General features: G+C 37.1%; 1 protein-coding gene across 1 annotated transcript in view; it reads right to left on the bottom strand.

Annotated features, from left to right (window-relative positions):
* PLPP2 (phospholipid phosphatase 2) overlaps positions 1-22317 on the bottom strand; it is a 46869-nt gene that overhangs the window by 12412 nt on the left and 12140 nt on the right. Inside the window, exons 2-5 of the mRNA XM_053702854.1 lie at positions 4191-4342; positions 1034-1308; positions 796-853; positions 246-422 (exon numbers count right to left, since the gene is read on the bottom strand). Coding sequence (XP_053558829.1) covers positions 246-422; positions 796-853; positions 1034-1308; positions 4191-4342 — 662 coding nt within the window. The remainder of the gene's footprint in view (positions 1-245; positions 423-795; positions 854-1033; positions 1309-4190; positions 4343-22317) is intronic.

Genomic DNA, 22317 nt, shown 5'->3' with positions numbered 1-22317 from the left:
CCCTACTATCCATTGGCTGATAAGAACAACTCCCGTAGCTGTTGCTATGAACAAGTAAATGCACACAAATTAAACTACTTATTTTGTTTTCTTTAACGGAAAAAAAAAAAGAACATAAGACATTTTAAAATCTAATTTTCTATGCAGCAAAAAAAAAAAAAAAAAAAAAGATAGTATTGTGGTTTTAAGGCATTCTACTCTTGAATATGGTAGAATCCAGAGACATATTATCAGGACAAACTTACGGTGAGGCTGGCCACGATTGCCCCTTGAATGAGTCCAACCAGAACATCACTCCAGTGGTGCTTGTAATCTGACACACGGGTGTATCCGACATACAGTGCAAAGGATATGAGGAAGAACTGTATGGTGGGACGCAAGAGGCGAGCCCATTTACCGCACAGACGAGCCTGAATATAAAGCTGCGAGCAATGAGAGAAAGCAAGATGAGAATTAATTCTTATGTGGTCAGACAAGAGAACAGAAAAACAGATATACAAGGAGAAAATATATGGATCTGCTGCCACACTGGACATGAGGAAGTAGTTTTATAAATCTAATTGAGGAGATAACAGATAGGTGTAAGAAGCTGAGAGAAAATGTGTGTGGGGGGAAATATGAGGAACAAATTGGCAAACAAGAGAGGGAATTTACACTAGAACATGACAAATTCCCAAGTACAGGGCCCCTTCCTTTAACTGTATACCTGCAAAGTCTGACTCATTCTACAAGCTATTAAGTATTATCTTTATATTATACAGGAGTGGCAAAAACAGAGTGGACAGAAATACTCACAGACAGGAAGAGCATGCAATACATCCCAAATGATGAATGTCCAGAGTAGAAGGAAAGCCTGGAAAAAAAAGTCAGTAATTGAGGTTACTGGACAAATAAAATACAAATCTCCTTTACAAGTAGATTAAGGGGTCAGGGAACCCAAGACAGTCTTATTAACTTACTCAATGCTCATTAATGGCAGCTACTGCTATAGCAACCACAGGAGACCCTCCCTCATACCTAGCACATTCCTCACCTTGACTCTGTTACATTTGCATGGCTCCCGCGACAAGTGAATTGGGTGACGTAACCTGAGCAATTAACAGCTGTCCAATCAGGGTCACAAACTGCCAGGAAATTTGGTCTTGGTCGTCCTATCATGTACTTGGCCAGATCAGTGAGGGACTGGCTAACAGCAGCCCCAAACAGGTAGGTACCCACCACCTTGTACAGTGCAGCAACATAATTATTACATTCAGAACGAGAGTAGAGCCTTTTTGAGAATACCATGTACATTTCTCCTGAGGTGATCTGCAGGGGATAACATCAAGAGGAAGTAATATTAGCAATAATCACTTTATATACAACAAAAATCTTTTAAATGGGGTCAGTAAGCATTTAAGTGTGTGTGTGTATATATATATATATATTTTATTAATATTATTATTTTTGATTACTGTAATAGGCAGAAGTGTCCAGTGTGGCAGAAAATAAAAAAAAAATTCAGCTGGTGTGCAGTACACGCAACAGTATTGGAATGGTCTTTGAAGGTAGATTGCTACTGTATCAATGAAGATCTAGAGATTGTTTATTCACACCTATGAAATTACTTTCCCTTATTCAGTAACAAGTCAGGATTAACTCAAATAGTCCCCTAGCTAAACAAAAGGTATGTTTGTAATGCACGCAACTCGCAGGAGCACTATAGAAGATAATCTCTCTATACAAAATAATAAGTGTAAATAGCACCAGGTTCTAATGAAGGGTTAGAGACCATATGTAGCCTGTTTCAGGCTTTGAGGGATGTAAAGAAACAATAAGTGTAAGTACAGGGGAATCAATGATATTCAATCAGTCTGCGTCTTGTTACAACAGAGACACCTTTATTACTGACAAGTCTGCAGCCTTAGGGGATTGGGTTACACAGATAGGTGAGACAGAACTCGTATGCCTAATCCATAAATTCTAAAGAATGGAAAACACCATTATCTTTGCCCTCCATTTGCAAATAGCATTATCGTCTCCTACTGTGTGCATTCCCAATTACAAACATTAGGGGGACATGAAAGTCAAAATGACATTTTCGTGATTCAGATGGGGCATGTGATAAAAACCAAACAAACTGCTATTACTACATTTACTATGTTCTCTTGGTTACAGAGCGACATAGGTAGACTCAGGATTGTGGATGTTGCTTGAACAGAAGTGAAGCTCAAGCCACATGTATGCTGATGCTCCTAAGCCTATCTGAGCATGCTCTTTAACAAAGGATAACAACAAAGGATATAGTTTGGGAGTGCTAAAAAAGCTATAAGGATGATATGGAGACTGACGTACAAATATAAAATACAATTTATTAACTTAAAAACAGAAAGAGGGACGTCTCCCTATATTTAATAATTTAAAATAGATACATAAATATACACAGAGAAATGCTCTGTTCAAATTCCACCTTAATTCTGAAACATACAGCAGTTTAAAAGAAAAAAATGCACTTCACAATACAAACACACAGTTTGAAATGCTAGGGTAAAAATTCTACCGTATTAAAAACTTTCTGCAGATTAAAAGAAAAAATATGCTTCACAATATTTCCACCTTTGTTATATCGTTAAAATGTTCCACTTTTGTATTTCAATAAAATGTTTCAATTTGTGTCAGAACTTAAAGTATTAATAGTAGATAACGTCTATGCGTTTCGCCAGCAGGCTTTATCAAGACAGATGATATGTGATATTGACCCAGCATTTAAAAATTGGTTAGAACCAATTATAAAGAGAGGAGGGCTTTTTAAATACTGAGTCAATATCACATATCATCCGTCTTGATAAAGCCTGCTGGAGAAACGCGTAGACGTTATCTACAACAGCTCCAACATCCCCTGCAAGATCTCAAAATTATACAAGTATAGGGGAAGAAAGAGTTAAACAAACGGCCGTTTATATGAAATCCAGACTTCAGTATACAAACACGCAGAGGCGTGCATCGCAAGTATCTATTTGAAAGAAGCCTGCTGCTGGAATTAGCAGCCAAAGATATTCAAAGACAAACAAAAGTGTCTGACACCGGAATCGCACACACGAAGGAGCGGGTTCTAGGATTCCAGTTCCAGGTGAATCTTGTATCGTACAAGTCTGGAAGGCTGACAAGAGGCCCAACAACTTTCCGGTAAGGTAGATTGAAACACCGCTAGACACAAAAAGTGTCAGAAGATCCGGTAAGCTCTCTTCCAAATTGGAACACCTATTGAAAAATCACAATTTATATCACTACTGCAAATTACAACTTGTAAAAACACTAAAGTGCAACAAGACGGTGTGTATCTGAAAACAATAGATCAAAGTCACTAACTAATAATATTGTATCGGACTGCACAAATACCATGCACTTTAAGTTCTGACACAAATTGAAACATTTTATTGAAATACAAAAGTGGAACATTTTAACGATATAACAAAAGGTGGAAATATTGTGAAGCGTATTTTTTCTTTTAATCTGCAGAAAGTTTTTAATAAGGTGGAATTTTTAATAAGGTAGAATTTTTACCCTAGCATTTCAAACTGTGTGTTTGTATTGTGAAGTGCATTTTTTCTTTTAAACTGCTGTATGTTTCAGAATTAAGGTGGAATTTGATCAGAACATTTCTCTGTGTATATTTATGTATCTATTTTAAATTATTAAATATAGGGAGACGTCCCTCTTTCTGTTTTTAAGTTAATAAATTGTATTTTATATTTGTACATCAGTCTCCATATCATCCTTATAGCTTTTTTAGCGCTCCCAAACTATATCCTTTGCTGTTATTTATTTGTATTCTGGTTAATCTTAGGGAAGATTGCCTGTGAGGGAGCTTGAGGATAACAACTTGGCGCTAATCTTAATATAAAATCTTTAACAAAGGATACACAAATAACAAAGTAAAGATGTGGTATCAGAATTAAATTGTAAAGGTTTTTAAGATTGTATGCTGTATCTAAATTATGAAAGTTTAATTTTAACTTTTATATCCATTTAATCTCTCTCTCTCTGCATTACACTATTCATTCTCCACAGTCATGAGAAAAGAAGGTCTTTGTTTTCCTTCACATTATTTCTGGCCACATGCTCTATACCCCCATCATCTATCTATAAACTATCAGTTTAGCTCAGTTACAATCCCATAGCAACCAGCCATGGTTGCAGTTGGTACGTACAATAATAATGGTGCAGGAAATGGTGACTCCAGCCATCAGCCCGTGAGTGATGGTGTCATCCCGGTAGGGGTATCTGATGGAATCGTCACTGCAGTAGAATCCACGCTTATACGGAGAGTTGATCAAAGTCATAATGATAAAAGGCAGAGACGCTGTAAGATAAAAAAGGTGAAAATTATGTTTTTGTTCTGAAATTCAAGAGCCTACACTGAAACATTAAAGTTAGCAGGCAATAAGACCATCATAATATAGACTAATGAATAGTTAAATACCCTTGGGCTTAAGGTGTCAAATTATAATAGCAAGACGCCATACCAAAGCTAAAAATATGTCAAAAACTATAGAATGAAGCACCCATTACACTTAGTTACACTAGCTTATGTAATACCGCCCTGCTCTTGTGCAACCAAGTGAGCAGGGGCAGAGCTTGCCAATCATTCTGGTCGGACCAATCAGAGGTGGCAGAGTGGGTTTAGGAAGCAACTAAACCGTTGCTTAATAAATATCAGTCACATACATGTCTGCAACTGATAGAGGCATTAGTCCTTTGATAAATCTGCACCAAAGTGTAACATTTTCCATCCCGGTGATCCATTTACATTAGCCAAACTGAAAATATGTGCCGTTTGATATTTGTGGTACTCAACATTCATGTACCCAAGCAATGTTTATTTAGGATACATAGAAGATGTTCTAAAAAGATGGCATTAGCTCAGCTTGGCCAAACACATCAAAGAACAAACTAATATCAAATTCAGGAGTTTGCCAGAAAACAGGGAAGCCATCTAGCTATTTGTTGTTTCTGTTGAGGAGCCGGATAAGGTTTTTGTAAGTAGATATATGTAGAATATCTAAAAATAAGGATGCAGGGAAATCCTTGAAGCCCTCTCTAGCTCATGGGATTTGTTATTCTCCACATTGTCTTCTTTCTTGCTGTAGTCAGTGTGTTGTCCGTCACTTTGGGTCCTATTCCTTGGATAGCCAATATTCACATAAACTATCATATATTTGTGGGTTCTTACCTACATGTGGAACTTTGTAACAGTGTCAGCTTGTGTGTTTTTCACTATTATTTTGCTCTCAGATATGCTATTACTCATCTCCAGATACTTTCCCTCTTGTCCTCTTCGCTCTGCTCATAACCTCCTTCTCTCCTCCTCGCATTCCTGTCTACAGGACTTCTATAGAATGGCCCCTACTTTGTGTAACTCTCTGCCTCGCTCCACAAGACCCTCCCCTAGTTTTCCTAGTTTCAGACTCTACTGCTCAGGGACACATACAATACACGCTAACCTTTCTTACCTCACTTTCTCTCCCCCTCCTTTGTCATCCCCTTGAACCCCCTTAGCATGTAAGCCTATGAGCCCAGCAGGTTTGTAAATCACCTTCATGAGCACAAATTCACAAAAATGGAACTCTTGTCAGGGCCTTCTTCGCATTTGTCTCCTATAAATCCTACCTTTGTATAGTATACCTATGTTTATAGAGCTGCGGAATCTGCAAATAACTGATAATAATAATAATAATAATAATAATAATAATAATAATATTAATTGCACAAACAATGCAGAAAATCCCCTGTAAAGCACACAAGATAACAATCTCTGCAAACAACTCTAAACAATTAATTAGCAACTAGGGAAACAGGAACAACAAAGCTGTTAGGGGTTAACCTGGTACAGTGGGTGCAGCACGTGGATTACTAGGGCAGGTCCTTCATTAGCACGTCAGACTGGTTTTGTCACATGGTAAAAATTGACTGAACTCTCTTTTTAGTGCAAATTACCTTCACTTGTGCTATTAGGTAGGTTATTTCTCTGGTGCCAAAGGAGTTAATTTGTCCAAGCACTGCCACTGCTATATTATCTAAGGGCTAATTAAAACTGAGGAAGTCACATAATTGCTGCAAGTACAAGAGAGCTGGAACAGATATAGCTCACGACCACAGACCAGATATAGCCTCACATGCCTGTCACCCACATATAAACACGCAGAATGTGACAGCAGATAACAACCGCTGGCCCCACCCAGTCTGTCCCTTTTTGACTACAATAAAACAACAGATAATTTAAATTTAGCCTGATGGTTACACAAGCTTTTTTTCTACTACCGTTTATAGAGCAGAGCAGAGCATCGTTTTATGATATTACACCCATTGTCAGAGCATGAGCTCTTGTTTTAGCACTGCTATTTTGCTGAAATATTGCATCCTATTATATAAAACAATAGTGAGCAAATAAGCAGCTCTCAGAGGCTTTCCCTGTGGCTGAGGAACATGTACTCACCAAATCTACAATACTTCCCATTTTTATTCTCACCACCTTTTACATTTTTACATCAGAATATAATCCTCCTTGATCACTGCAGCAGTATTTGATCTTTACCAAACCAATTTATGAGTGTGAGGAGTAGAGACACAAAATTATGTAATTACAAGACTTTTGTGTAGCCTTGCAATAAACATATCATCCAAGTGTGAAAACTTTCTGAATCAATTAACATTACTGCTTAGCATTTAAAAAGCAAAATTTTCAGCATTAAATGATATGAATAAGGGACAAAACAAATAATAAAAGCATACTGAAAAAATGTTACTATGCATACATTATTATAACCAAGAAAACCTTTAACGAACGGCGATGTTCAGGGTACACCATTGTTGTTAAGGAGCTAAACTTTCATGATTCAGATAGAGAATGCCATTTCTAATAACTTTCAGGCTTATTTTTATTATTTAATTTGCTTTGTTTTCTGTGTATCCTTAGTTGAAAATCATTCTTAGGTAGGCTCAGGAGCAGCAATGGATTACTGGGAGCTAGCTGCTGATATATGCCTCTTGTCATTGGCTCAACATATATGTTCGGATAGTTACCAGTAGTGCACATTGCTGCTGCTCCAACAATGGATACCAAGAGAATAAAACAAGTTTGATAATAGAAGCAAATTGAAAAGTACTTTAAAATGTATGGTCTGACATCTAAAAAACATTTTTGGTTTCATTTCCCTTTAAGGCGATTTAACCCTGTGGACTTCTGCAGGTCCTTGTTTGCAATGATTTACATAACACAGGCTGCATATATAGGTGAGGTTTTCCTCTGAACCAAAACCCTAGCTGATTATCACACTGTGCTGATACAATGTATTGCTTACTTTTACGGGACATATCCATGGCAAAATAAGGCGCTCTGTATATGAAAGTGCGCAATTACCTCAGCTACTAGAATTGTAAAATAACACTTAGGGGACCATAGACCCACAATAAAACCCTTCATAACATAACATGCTTAATTAGAATTTTACAGCAAGAAATATAAAAAAAATATCTAAATTGTTAAAGCTGCTAGTATTCTAAGCAAAAAATGATAACAAAAAACTAAATAGGAGGAAACAACATTACATTTACACACACACATTATATATATATATATATATATATATATATATATATATATATATATATATATATATATATATATATACATATATACATACACATACACACAAATACAAATACAAGCAAGGGAATTTCCAGCCGTGAGTAGATTAAAACTTGTAACTTTATTGGAATATATTTAAAAGCATATACAAAACATGGGGAAGTAAAAGGGCATCAGATCAGGTCAGGTCTCTATACATATATACATATATATATATACACACACATACACACACACACACACATAGTAAATGCTATGTCTTTTAATAAATATATCCTATTAAACAATTAGCGCTGTCCATTGTTTTTTCATTGATTTATTGAAGCATATTGAAATAAATTTAAAGGGATACTGAACCCAAATTTTTCTTTTCGTGATTCAGATAGAGCATGAAATTTTAAGCAACTTTCTAATTTACTCCTATTATCAAATTTTCTTTATTCTCTTGGTATCTTTATTTCAAATGCAAGATTGTAAGTTTAGATGCCGGCCCATTTTTGGTGAACCTGGGTTGTCCATGCTGATTGGTGGATAAATTCATCCACCAATAAAAAAGTGCTTTCCAGAATTCTAAACCAAAAAAAAAAAAAAAAAAAAAAAGCTTAGATGCCTTCTTTTTCAAATAAAGATAGCAAGAGAACGAAGAAAAATTGATAATAGGAGTAAATTTAAAAGTTGATTAAAATTGCATGCTCTATCTGAATCATGAAAGGAAAGAAAAAAAAATATGGGTTCAGTGTCCCTTTAAGAATGATTAATAATATCAGCAACTAATTTGCATTGTAAAAAAAATAAATAATAATAATAATAATAATAATAAAAAAAAATGTTAAGCATCATTTGCAACATTTCAGCCTCCAATATCCCTGAAGCTGTTTATTCAATATTTGACGGTCACATGACAAAAGTACTGTGAACTCCTGTGACTATTAAAATTCCACAAGGGTAGCGTTTTGCTCGATTTGATTTCATATTGACAGATTTGTTTATAATTCTAACAAATGCACTTGCCTCAAAATCACCAGAATTTAAAGTCCACCATCTTGGATACATTAACAGCTGGGAACACTAAACCCATATAAGAAAATCTCTCAAATAAAAACATCTGGAAAATAAAATACTTTTGCCCTCATAACAAGGTTAGTGCCCACCAGCTTGGATATGCTCATATACTGTGTGTGAAAGTACAAATAGAACGGTCAGCTGCACAACCCGGCAATCTGACAGGGAGGTAAACATTATAGATGCTTGTGTGCAACAGGCTTCACAAAAGAGCACCACTTAAAGGGACACTTTTACATTTTAAAATAACAATTATGCATAGTTAAACAGCTTTGAAATATATTTTTTATTATTTATTTTGCCCTTCTCTCCTGTTAAGTCTGAAGTGCACACTGCAGACTTCACAAATTCGTTCAGCAGAATTGATAAGGTAAGGAACATCAAAAAATGGATATTTTGCTAAAAACAAAATGACAGTGGATAGCAGTGCATGCTCCAGTACCAAGTCCAGAGTGGCTCTTCCAAATAGTATGTTCATTTGTTTGCAAGACTGCAGAAACATTTTATAATTACAAGGCGTTAACTGTCTCTTTAATAGAGCATTGAACTCTCAAAATAATCTTCCACGCATATGCAAGAGCACTATTAAAATATGCCAAGATGAAATGCATGTCTGTACAACTGAACCCTAGGGACTGGCTGCTCACTGGCTGATAAGCAGAATTCCCACTGTTGTAGCGATGGACAGCTACACACCTAACAAGCCTAAAATGTGTTTATCTTTTTCACTCAACAGGTCAATATTGTATTTACATAAAATGTCATGCTTCAGATGCAAAGAAAAATAGGGAACTCTTATTTAAGCCATTATGTTTTTCTTGTAGGCTTTTTTAAAAACAGATTTACTACAATAGGGGTATTTCTATAAATGGATAAAAACACCATATAAAGTACAAATAAAATGCACAAATATGGCCTACTTTATCTACCAGACATATGCTTTTGTATATTTAGTTACTATCCAAATGCGCAAGAAGGTGGCCGGCTGCAGCGTTCGGCTCTTTTCAGCATCAGATTTCTGCTTCTGAAAATGCAACACACCAAGATCTGGATTTGCATAGTGTGTTGCATTTACACAAGAAGAAATCTGGCTCTGTAAAGAGCTGAAGGCCGCGAACGGCCACCTTCTTGCGCACTAGGAATGAACACGCCTAGAAGATATCATATTAATACAAAACCAATCTAATGTATACCACAATAGAAAGTATTAAATAACTTTAGTCTTAATAGAAATCTCTGATGTTCTTTCTGTAGGCAGCAAATATTTAACCTCAAGTTCCGACTTGAACAGAAATAGAGCACTCCTGGGAAAAAGAAATAATTTACTGCTCCACATTTTTCCCTGCAAGTTTTATTATATACAGAATGAAACTGTCTTTCATGCACAACATTAAAAAAACAACAACTAATTAGCATTATAATACCAGAAAGTGTACTAGTCAGGCATAAATAATTCATTCAATTTCAAAAGGGACACTAAAGTCAAAATTAAACTCATGATTCAGCTACACCATGCAATTTTAGAAACCTTTCCAATTTACTTCCATTATCAAAAGGTGCACAGTCGTTTTCTAGACACACTTTGAAGCAACTAGCTCCTACTGAACATGTGCTAGGGTTCACAGTTTCTATGTATATATGCGTTTTGTGATTGGCTGATGGCAGTCACATGATAAAAGGTAAGCATTCGAATTCAAAGTAACCTTGAAAAAATGTACTACCTGGTTAAAAGTGCTATTGCATTGTGCTACACTAATAAATAAAACTTCCAACATACAGTACTGTGCAAAATTCTTCCTACCATTATATTTGTTGTTTTAGCAAAGTTGTAATGACCATTCATATTTATTTTTGGGTATATTTATTAAGATACAAACAGAAAATACAAGAAATATGTACACAAAATATATAAAAACAAAACAAAAACTTTTCAGAACAAAATGGCTTCTTCAGTTAGTATTTAGTTTGACCTCCCTTGGCACTAAGTACATCTTGAACTCTTTTAGGGATACTGTCCTGAAGTTTTCAAGTAATCTTCTAGTATATTATACCAGGCTTCATTCAGCACTTCCCAGAGTTCTTCTTTAGACTTAGATTGTCTTATTTCTTTCTCTATCCAGGTGATCCCATACAGACTCTATAATATTCTGGTCTGGACTCTGGAGGCCATAACTGTCAGTGTTTTATCAGCTAAAACAGACAATCAGACGCTATCCAGAAGGAATGGCATGGTGAATTAAAACCTATCAGTACTTTTCAGCATTAATAATCCCATCAATTCAGACAATATCGCCAACACCACTGGCAGAAAAGCAGCCCCAAACCAGGACAGACCCTCCACCATGTATCACTGAAGGCCACAAGCACTCAGTCTTCCATCTCTCTCCAACTCTTCTTCTCACATATTGTCAACGATTGGACCCAAAAATTTCAAACTTGGATTTGTCACTCTATAATACTATTTTCCACTGATCTTTATTCCAATCTTTTTGAGATTTAGCATATCTTAGCCTTTTCACCCTGTTCCCCTTCTGAAAAAGTGGTTTCTTGGCTACTACCCTTCCACAAAGGCCATTCCTGATCAAGCTTCTTCGGACTGTAGAAGGGTCAACTTGGCATCCTGATGAAGCTGCCAGATGCTGAGCCAGGTCCTTGCTGGACTTCTTGCAGTTTCTCAAAGAAAAAGCTCTGAGAAACTTCTCATCATATTTTGAAAGTTTTCTTGGCCTTCCACTCCTTTTTTGTCCTTGACTTCTGATTCGTGAAATTTCTTTATAACAGCTTGAATACCACATCTTGAGTATCCAGTTAGTTTGCCGATTTCCCTTTGAGAGAGGCCTTGCTGATGCAAAAGTATGATTTTATGTCTGTCAAATTCTGTGATCTTTAGCATTTTGAATGGAATGTGATTGAAAGTTGGTCTTATTAGCTAGTTTCCAATGAATTAAACATATACCACATATGTATGTAATGCTCAAGCATGCCTTGCACAACCTTTTTCACAGCAGTCATTTTGACATGAAATAGTAAGACAAATACAGGTGTTAGCAATGACATTTATTAGGGTTCCATTTCATTTAGGTTTACGAGAGCCAGGTTTCCTGCTATTGCTGAAGTGTAAGGGGAGGTCACACTAAATACTTGCCACTTTAGCCTATAGAAGCTGTTTTTCTGTTTTTTTTAATACTGTATACAAATATCCTGTATTTACTGGTTGCATTCTATAATTATATATGGTCATTATACCATTGCTAAAGCAACAAATCTAATGGTAGCCTAAGACTCTTACACAGTACTGTATGTGTAATATATATATATATATATATATATATATATATATATATATATATATATATATATATATATATATATATATATATATACACACACACACACACATATACACATACACACATATACATACAGAGTTGCAAAGAAAAGGCCATTTCAGACTGGGCAATAAAAATTAAAGATTAACATGGGCAAAAGAACACAGACACTGGACAGAGGAAGTGTGGGGGAAAAAAAGTGTTATGGACAGACTAGTCTAAATTCAAAGTGTTCGGATGACAAAAAAAGAACATTGATGAGACGAAGACCAAAAGAAAAGATGCTGGAGAAGTGCTTGAAGTTTACACCATCTGTCAAGCATGGTGGAGGCAATGTGATGGTCTAGGGGTGTTTTGGTGGTGGAAAAATGGGAGATTTATACAGGACAATAGGGAGCTTAAAGATGGAAGGATATCACTCCATTTTGCAACATCATGACATACCATGTGGACGGCGCTTGATTGGAGCTAATTTCCTCCTACAACAGGACAATGACTCAAGCACAGCTCCAAACTATGCAAGAACTATTTAGGGAAGAAGCAGTCAGCTGGTATTCTGTCTTTAATGGAGTGGCCAGCACAGTTACCAGATCTCAACCCTATTGAGCTGTTGTGGGAGCAGCTTGATTGTATGGTACGTAAGAAGTGCCCATCAAGCCAATCCAACTTGTGGGAGGTACTTCAGGAAGCATGGGGTGAAATCTCTTTAGGATTACCTCAACCAACTGACAACTAAACTGCCAAAGGTCTCCAAGGCTGTAATTGCTGCACATAGAGGATTCTTTGACAAAAGCTAAAAGTTTGAAGGACACAATTATTTTTTCACTTAAAATTAATTCTTCCTAACCTTGTCAATGAGTATATTTCCTATTCAAACTTATAACATATGTTTTCAAGGTAATGTGTGTGTATGTGTGCGGTGTGTATATGTGTGTGTGTGGTGTGTGTGTGTGCTGTGTGTGGTGTGTGGTGTGTGTGTGGGTGTGTGTTGTAAAAAAGAAAAAAACAATTGGTGTAAAATGAACCCATTTATACAATGCAAGTCAATAGGAAGTAAAATAATTAGGTTCCAGGAACTTCTCAAAAATGACATTAGTAATGTAATAATATATTATATAATAACTGAAAGGAATACAAAACCCCCAAAAATTATTTTAGGATTCAGTCAGAAAAAAAAATAATCTTAAACAACAATTTTTACCAACTTTCTAATTTACTTCTATTTACTTCTATTCTAATATACTTCTCAAAATTTTTCTCATGAATTCGAGGATACAATGTTAAATAACTTTCCAATTTACTTTTATTATCTAATTTGTTTTGTTCTCTTTATATCCCTTGTTGAAAAATATACCTAGGTAGACTCTACCAAGTAGATACCAAGAGAATAAAGCAAATTAGATAACAGAAGTAAATTGGAAAGTTTTTTTAAAAATTGCATGATCGTTCTGAATCTTTAAAGAAAAGTTTAAATGTCCCTTTAATACGCACACTGACATACACTTCCTGTTAGCTTTAGAATCAAAAAGGCCAGCATGGAAAAATGTTTCTAATATGTTTTTTACAGTACAGTGTACTTTCAGAAAGCACATGAATGTCAAACTACTCATGTGCTGTACTGTAAAGAGAGGTGGCAAAAACTCTTCTGCAAATCTTTTGTTTTTAGCTAAGAAACCGTGGAACAACTACCTCAATAGTGGTCACATGATCCATTGGAACAGGCACAAAACAAGGGCTACCTGTGTGTGTGAGATATATACAAAAACATATACATATATATATATATATATATATATATATACACACACACATATACATATATACACACACACACACACACACATATATACACACATATACAAACAGAGACACACCTGTGCACACAGACACACCTCCCTGTACACAGGGAATGTCTGGCACACCTGGGCGAAGTACTTTAGATCCTGCTAATCAGGTTTCTCCGCGTGATCTACTGAATTTGTCTCCAGCACTCTTTACAAAAAAAACACACACAAAAAAACACATAAGGGCGGGATCTGGGGAAAGGCGGTGCTTTGTAACCATCTTCGTTTGCTCAAAGCTGCTACATGTGATGGAAAATTGTCTAAAATAAATAATAATATAAAAGTAGAAAAAGCCATGGAGCACACAATTCATGAAGTAAATAAACAGATATATGTTTTAGCCAGCTATTATTTTGTGTATGTGTTAGGTGTATGTGGGGAGATATTTCTCTGACAAGCTGCAAAATGTTAAAAAGAAAAACACATTGTGACCTTAGATAAACTGTGCATTTTATTTTTAAAACATATGCATAGGAAATACATATCACTGCATGTACTGCAAAAGATCTGCTTACAAAATAAATGTTTAACCTGTACTCGTAAGGAAAATGTAGTGTTTGTCACCTCAAAGCAGACCAGGGACATGCCCCTTGAAAAGCATTTTGAGTATGTTTGTTTATACCTGTAGCTAACTGGCTACAACAGAGGAGAAAAAAATAAACAATTACTGTGTAAAATGTTGCAGAGTCAGGATCCTAAACCTTGCAGCATGTTCTCTCTGGGTTGTGGAAGAATTAAAAAAAAAAAAAAAATGGTAAAGGTAAATTACATGAAACATAGTCAAAATAAATAACAAAACCAGATTAAATATGCTACGTTTACAATTATTTATATTTTATTTTGAGTTTAATCTAGTTCCCCAGATATCATTGATAAACAATTTCCTTAAACGGGAAAGAGCTGAAGAAGCAAACCATTATCAGGAGGAAACTTAATTGTGGCTGGGTTGGCACTAGCGTCAACTAAACTAACACATTTCTCCTACATTGACACACACTAATTCAACTCCCAAGCACTTTTAATCGTGGAGCATATTACAACTTAGCTTGCTCTCATACTGCATTGGTGAAGCAGGTGATCAGAAAGATAAAATGCCCCACTTTTAAAAGGGACAGCAAACACCTTGAGATTTCAATATAAAATGCAATTTGTACTAATAATATGATAATGGAAAGCCTCGACTGCAGACCCAAGCTCAGAAAGACTCCAGAAAAGTCAAATGGTGGGTGGAGATTGGCTATTGAAAAACAAATGCAGCAAACACCATGTTAATTTGTTTTCAAAATGTTTATACCAGGCTGATATGTTATTCTAAAGTAACACAACAGAAATGTCCTGTAATTACAAGGTGTTTACTGTCTCTTTAAAAGGGAGAGTCAAGTCCAAAAAAAGCTTTCATGTTTCAAATATGGCATGTAATTTTAAACAACTTTCCAATTCACTTTTAATCACCAATTTTACTTTGTTCCTTTAGTATTCTTAGTTGAAAGGTAAACCTAGGTGGGCTCATATGATAATTGCTAACCACTGCTTCACAAATCTGTTTAAAAATTAGGAGCCAGTAAGAATATTTGGGAGCCAGGCATATTCTTAGGAGCCAGACAGTTGGATTTGTATATAGATATATGGAGAATAACCCAAAAAGTTAGGAGCCAGGGGTAAAATGATAGGAGCCAGTGGCTCCCAGGTTTGTCGAGCCCTGTGTTAAGCCATTGAAGGCCGCCTCTTATCACACAATTTTTTTTTATTTGCTTTTCACAACAGGGGAGAGCTAGTTCATGTAAACCATATAGATAACATTGTAATCAGGCCTGTGGATTGTGGCAGACACTGCACTAATTGGCTAAAATGAAAGTCAACAGATAATAAATAAAATGTCATGTGATCAGGGGGCTGTCAGAAGATGCATAGATACAAGTTAATCACAGAGGTAAAAAGAAATTCTAGTGTCCTCCTAACTGGTCTTCTCTACGGGAGACCTATAACATTAGTTTCAGTGTATGCCCCTAACATAGCACAACACTCCTTCATGAAGAAAATTAAAAATCTAATACTAGACCATCAGAAGGGAACACTCATAATGTGCAGAGACTTAAACACCGCACTTAACCCTAGCCTAGACTGCTCGTCCCGATACTCCTCCACATCACCTTCACAGATCTCAAAAATTAAGTCGCATCTCGGGAAAATTGTAGCACATGACGTATGGAGAACCCTGCACCCTCAGACTAGAGACTATACCTACTATTCTTACCCACACGAGATCTACACGAGAATAGACTATGTGTTTGCGGATGTTGGAGGCTTATCACTATTCAACTCGGCCACAATCTCCCCGATTACATGGTCAGACCATGCCTCTATGATATGTACAATGACATGACCCTCTAAACCTATAAGAGATTTTGTCTGGCGACTTGATGAACACCTATTAACAGAAACTGGAGTGATCTCCAAATTGACAACCACTCTTACGGAATACTTTGAACATAAAACCCAACCTGAGACAAACATGCACACCCTCTGGGAAGCACACAAGAGTGTTGTTAGGGGAGAACTAATGGCCATTAAAGCACAACTTAATAAAGCAAAAAGAGAGCTCACAATCTCTCTAGTCTCACAAATAGAACAGCTGGAAAATTTACATAAGAAAAACCCGACTGACAAAAATCTACTCGATGAAATTACGGAACACAAAAAAAAAATCTAGTTTTATACCTTGACAAGACACACAAACGACAAGCACTTTATTCCCAACAAAAATACTATGAGGGACGGAACAAATCAGGCAGACTACTAGCCAGATATCAAACAGAAAACATACTAAAAATTCATCATGCAGATTAAAGACAAAAAGGGCATCTCCCATTTCTCCACCCAAACCATATCCAATACATTCAAAAACTTCTTCCAAAAGCTATACAACATACAAGCCACCAATCCCAGAAATTTGAACCATAATATAACCAGATCACAACTAATAGAGGAATATCTTAGCAGACTTAAATTACCACATATTAACGAATTACAAAAAGAACAATTAGAGAACCCCATCTCACTAGCTGAGCTCCAGTCGGCTATGAAGTACCTACCCACCGGGAAAGCACCAGGCCCAGATGGCTTCAGTCACAAATATTACACCACTTTTCAAGAGACCCTAGATCCATATATGGTGCAATACTTCCAATCTATAGATGAGAGTAAATCATTCCCTGCCACCGCACTAGTAGCCCACATAACATTAATCCCTAAACCTAATAAACCCCAAGATTTACCCAACAATTATCACCCCATATCGTTACTGAATACCAATATTAAAATTTTTGCACGGATCCTAGCACATAGATTAAACGGAATCCTCCCAGACCTGATCCATTTGGACCAGGTCGGCTTCGTACCAGGAAGGGACGGGAAAGACAACACGGTCAGGGCCTTACATTTAATACATTATGCCAAACTTAACAACATCCCCTCTGTCCTTTTATCCACAGACGCGGAAAAGCCCTTTGACTGTGTTGCCTGGGACTTCATGCAAGCCACATTGACCCACATGGGTCTAGGCACGAGGATCCTTACCAGGATCTTCTCCCTATACTCCCAACCCACCGTGAGAATATTAGTAAATGGCACTCTTTCATCCCCATTTCAAATTAATAACGGAACAAGCCAAGGATGTCCCCTATCCCCGCTCCTATTCGCCTGTGTGATTGAAACATTGGCAGCGAGGGTCAGACAAAACCCCCTGATAACGGGAATTACAATTAAGGGACAGAAGTATGTTCTATCTTTGTTTGCCGATGACATGTTACTCACACTCACTGACCCCGAACACTCAATCCCTCACTTATTAAACAAATTTAATTCCTTCAAATCCCTGTCCAATTTCGCAATAAACATGTCCAAATCTGAAATATTAAACATAAATCTGTCAGGCCCCTCACTAGTAGCCACACGAGAGATTTCCCCATTCACCTGGTGCACTCACTCACTGAAATACCTGGGAATATACCTGACTTCCTCACAAGAGGATATATTTTGCCTTAACTATATACCTGCTAAACACAATATAATATGTGATCTCTCATCGTGGGGTACCAAAAAGCTATCGTGATTAGGCCACATCGACATGATTAAAATGAACATATTCCCACGTATCTTATACCTCTTCCAGACCTTACCAATACCCCTTCCCAAAACCTACCTCCCATCCCTCCAGAAAGCATTCAGCGACTTCATTTGGCGTCGTAGACCGCCCAGAATTAGTAAACAAACCATGCAAATTTCAAAAACGCAAGGGGGCCTGGGAGTCCCAAACCTAGCAGCTTACCATCAAGCTATCTTTCTGCAATGCCTAGTGGACTGGAATATTCATTTCAACCATAAAAGATGGGTCCCACTGGAGCATTTAATAATGAATAAGCCGCACCTGGGAAGGTTATGTTGGAGCAGCCCACATATATTCAAATTAATTAGAACAGACAACCCAATTATACAGGAGACCCTTAAGGTCTGGGAACACACAATTAACACAACACACTACGTCTCTTCAATACCCTCACCCATGACATCCCTAATCGAAAATGGGGAATTCACGGTAAGGTCCTTCACCACACAATCCACCACAACAACTTTGAACAGAGACCTCGTAGTATACACACTAACCGAAAATGAATCTTTACTCTCACAAAGTGAGTTAGTAAAAAAGGGACTAGACTGTTTTGCTGACTGGTTCACTTACAGACAGACTGCCCACTTTAATACCACGCACCCAGACTATGGGAACATGGTCAGACCTTTAACCTCCTTTGAATCCCTGTGCATTTGCGCCCCCTCCCCCGAGACATACATTGTCTATTATCTATAAGATCTTAACTTACACGCCCCCAGGACAAACTCCCCCCTACCTAGAAAGCTGGGAAAGAGACCTAGGAGTCATTATACTACCCCAAACGAGTAGACTGATGTTCCAAGCTACAAAGAGGTCCTCAATCTCATCCTCCATTCTGGAGGTCAATTTTAAACTTTTGCACAGGTGGTATCTCACTCCGAAAAAACTACACCGCCTTTTCCGATCTCAAAGCAATATATGTTGGCGCTATGGCCATGTAAATAGTGACACTGCCCATATGTGGTGGTGGTGCAATAGTATTCAAAACCTATGGAGGAGAGTCATCTCTGAAATAGAAAACATACTGGACACCCAGTTGCCACTTGACCCCCTGATATGGCTTTTACACAAACCCCCTCCACTCTCAAATATAAACCATACATCCACTTGTTTAAAATTATTATTATTATTTCCTTTAAAAACGATAAAATGGACTCTTATGCAGAGTTCTCTCATTTGTGGACTACCTACGTCCAAAATGAACACAAGTAAATCAAGTTACATAACAAAGCCTAAACAAAGTCATAAGCGCAACACCCAAACTCACACCTTACTGGTAATGGGACCCTACACACCTCGACATCTATAACACAAACATCTGGGGCATCGACGGACCGGGAACCCTCACTTTTTTTTCTCCCCTTTTTTTTTTTTTTTTTACTTATTCCCCAATCTATGCAAATAAATATCATATCAGTTTTCAAATGGATGGCAATGTTAAGGGACCTTCTTGCAAGTTTGCTCCTAGTCCTCCGCGACTCACAATTGGACTTCTTTATGACTTTCCACATAAAGATGTAGCTACAATACACCCTGAACGAACATCTAGGAGGGACTGCTAATTTCTTGTCGACATGTAAATAACATCTTACATACTATCCACAAAACTTACAGTTATTGTTGTAAATGGAAAACTGGAGCTGCGCCTCCACTCCCTTGTATCTTTATTTTATATGCACAATAAAACAGTTTAAAAAAAAAAGAAAGAAAAAAAAAGAAATTCTAGTGTTGACTGTCCCTTTAAGTTAAAAAAAAAAAAAGGGAGGATAGATATTATTAGAGGCTTGAAAATGAAGAGTAATTATTTTCATACACTTTAAACTGCACAATTTTAACACTTTCCCTTGCTGCACACTATCCACTGAGGTGTTACTGCCCCAGCTAAGGGTGTCACACAGAATTTGGCTGAGGAGGCAAAGATCAAACATTGCTTATGCATCTTTCTTTGAGAATAAGTTGTTAATCAACAAAGGGTTTAGTGCTATGCATGCTGTAGTGCTCTCTATATTTACTCAAAATTCTTAATTTACTGTATTTTTTTATTGTGTAACAGTCCTTGTGATGTCATGTGAATTTTAAGGGCTCGATTTATCAAGGTACAACGGACGGGCGTACATATGCGCCCCTGTTCGCCGCAGCTCGCCTTTGGAAGACAGAATTCCGCTGGCAGTACTTTACATTGCACGTGTGCGCTATTTTGCTCTAGAGTGCAATGCCGCCCCCTGTCCGTGCACAGCCAATCATGCGCGGGCAGGAGCTGTCACTCTCCCCGATCGGACCAGACCGTGGAGAATTTCAATCTCCCCGGTCTCGTCCGATCGGGGAGATTGACAGTTGAAAATGGACGAATGGCTTGATAAATCAAGCCCTAATATTATACAAAGGTGAACCAAAACAGGTCAGCTGTTCACTCACTGTGACTGACTTGTTAAAGAAGTGCTTAGAATCTGCCAGATGTATCATCCTCAGGCAAACAGGATGTACATATTCGCCCCTATCCACGCTGTTTCTCCTCTGGCGGGCAGCAATCAGCTGACCGCATTCACCATATACATAAGCACTCCTGTGCACTCGCCGGGGAGATTGAAAATTCTCCACCTAAGAGGTGGAGAACAGGGCAGGGACGCAGCAGTCAGCTTGTGTGAATCCTGTAGTCAAATGGGAGAGAAGAGTTTAAAAAATAGAGCCCTTAGTGACATTTGAGGACTGAAGTTAGGAAACGCTGATATAAAGTGCGTCACAGAGAAAGTGTCTAGCACGGTGAAAAGGTGTAACAGAAGTGCCAGATATAGGGCCACAGTGAAATATCGCAAGGAAAATATGTCATGAAGAAATGTACCAGGTAAAGTGCTCTATGCGCCAAGTATGCTACAATGAAAAGCACCTGATAAGTCGCACATATGATAGTTAGATGCAGAAATGTGGTAACATGAATATTACTTGTCTCATGTTTTTTTCTAATGTGGTATAACATTAAATAACTATATTTGTGGTGTGTGTGTGTTTGCTCTGTAAATTGCTTTCTTCTCAATTTGCTGCTTTATTTTTTCCAAAGATTGGCTTCATTTGAATTAAGTAAAACTGAATTTTAAAATAAATTTCTGAAAACAGAAAATAATACATATATTTATTTATTATCCGTCACATTGTAGGATATGCACAATTGCCTCTTATTTTATAACTTAATAATAAAGCGGAACTTAAAACACAAATGTATGCCTGTAGAGGTTACATACTACAAAACATCTGAGAAACACTGATAGAAGTGAGCAAAAATATAGAACAGATAAAGCCCATCATAAAAAGACGTTACACTTAACATCCAAAAATAAAATAGAATGTGTTAGCGCATGTTATCAATGCTCTGTTACTTGCATACAACTATGTATTTAACCTCATAGTTAAAGTCAGCTTCAGTGCAGCAATACACTACTGGCAGCTAGCTAAACTTATATGGTGAACCAAAGCCACCAATCACCAGCTTGCTCCAAGCAATGCACTGCTGCTCCTAAACCTACCTAGCTATGCTTTTCAACAAAGGGCACTAAGAGAATTAAGCAAATTTTATAATATAAGTGTTCTGTAATTTTCCCTTTCATGTCTCTTTAAGGGCCTGGGCGCATTGGCCTCTATGATAATTGTAATGTGTGTTCAGGTTCCCACAGTTTATCTTTTTAGTTCCTAGCAATTTTTTTTATCTTCACACCTGAATATATGTAGAATGTATCCTGTAGTACAACAGCACGTACATTGTTTTCTTCTCAGGGAACATACTAATAGAGATGGCTTCCGCTAATTGAATTAGAGAGCCAAACTGATTAGGCCCTGGAGATGGGAGGAGATACAATTATGCACTTCAACCTTTAGAATGGAATTTGCAGACTAGGTGTGTGAGTGTTAACCAATTCACGTCCACATACAATATGTATGAAGTCTCATATAAAGAGGAAAGCATTGTTTACAACATAATTATACAAATTAGTGAGACGTGTGGACTTTTATTTAGGGCAAGCATAATACTGGCCTGGCTAATATAGGTGACATTAACCTGTTAAAGTGACATTGGTGACAGTAAACAGAATGGGCGACTAACATAGCTTTATTCAGATTAGTTACAAAAGTGTCAGCAGATATTTAGAGAGGTTGTTGAGTCAGTGTTCCTGTGAAGCTCTTTATTGCATCAATTTTTTTCTTCTTGCACCTGAGAAGAAGAAAAATCTCCGACAGTGAATAATCCTTTATGGGCTATTGCTGAGCTGCTGGCCAATCTGGGTGCTTGTAATTGAG

Source organism: Bombina bombina, chromosome 2 (genome assembly GCF_027579735.1).
Source record: "Bombina bombina isolate aBomBom1 chromosome 2, aBomBom1.pri, whole genome shotgun sequence".
In the NCBI taxonomy this organism is placed as follows: Eukaryota; Metazoa; Chordata; class Amphibia; order Anura; family Bombinatoridae; genus Bombina; species Bombina bombina.
This window is presented reverse-complemented; position numbering and strand designations above follow the sequence as displayed.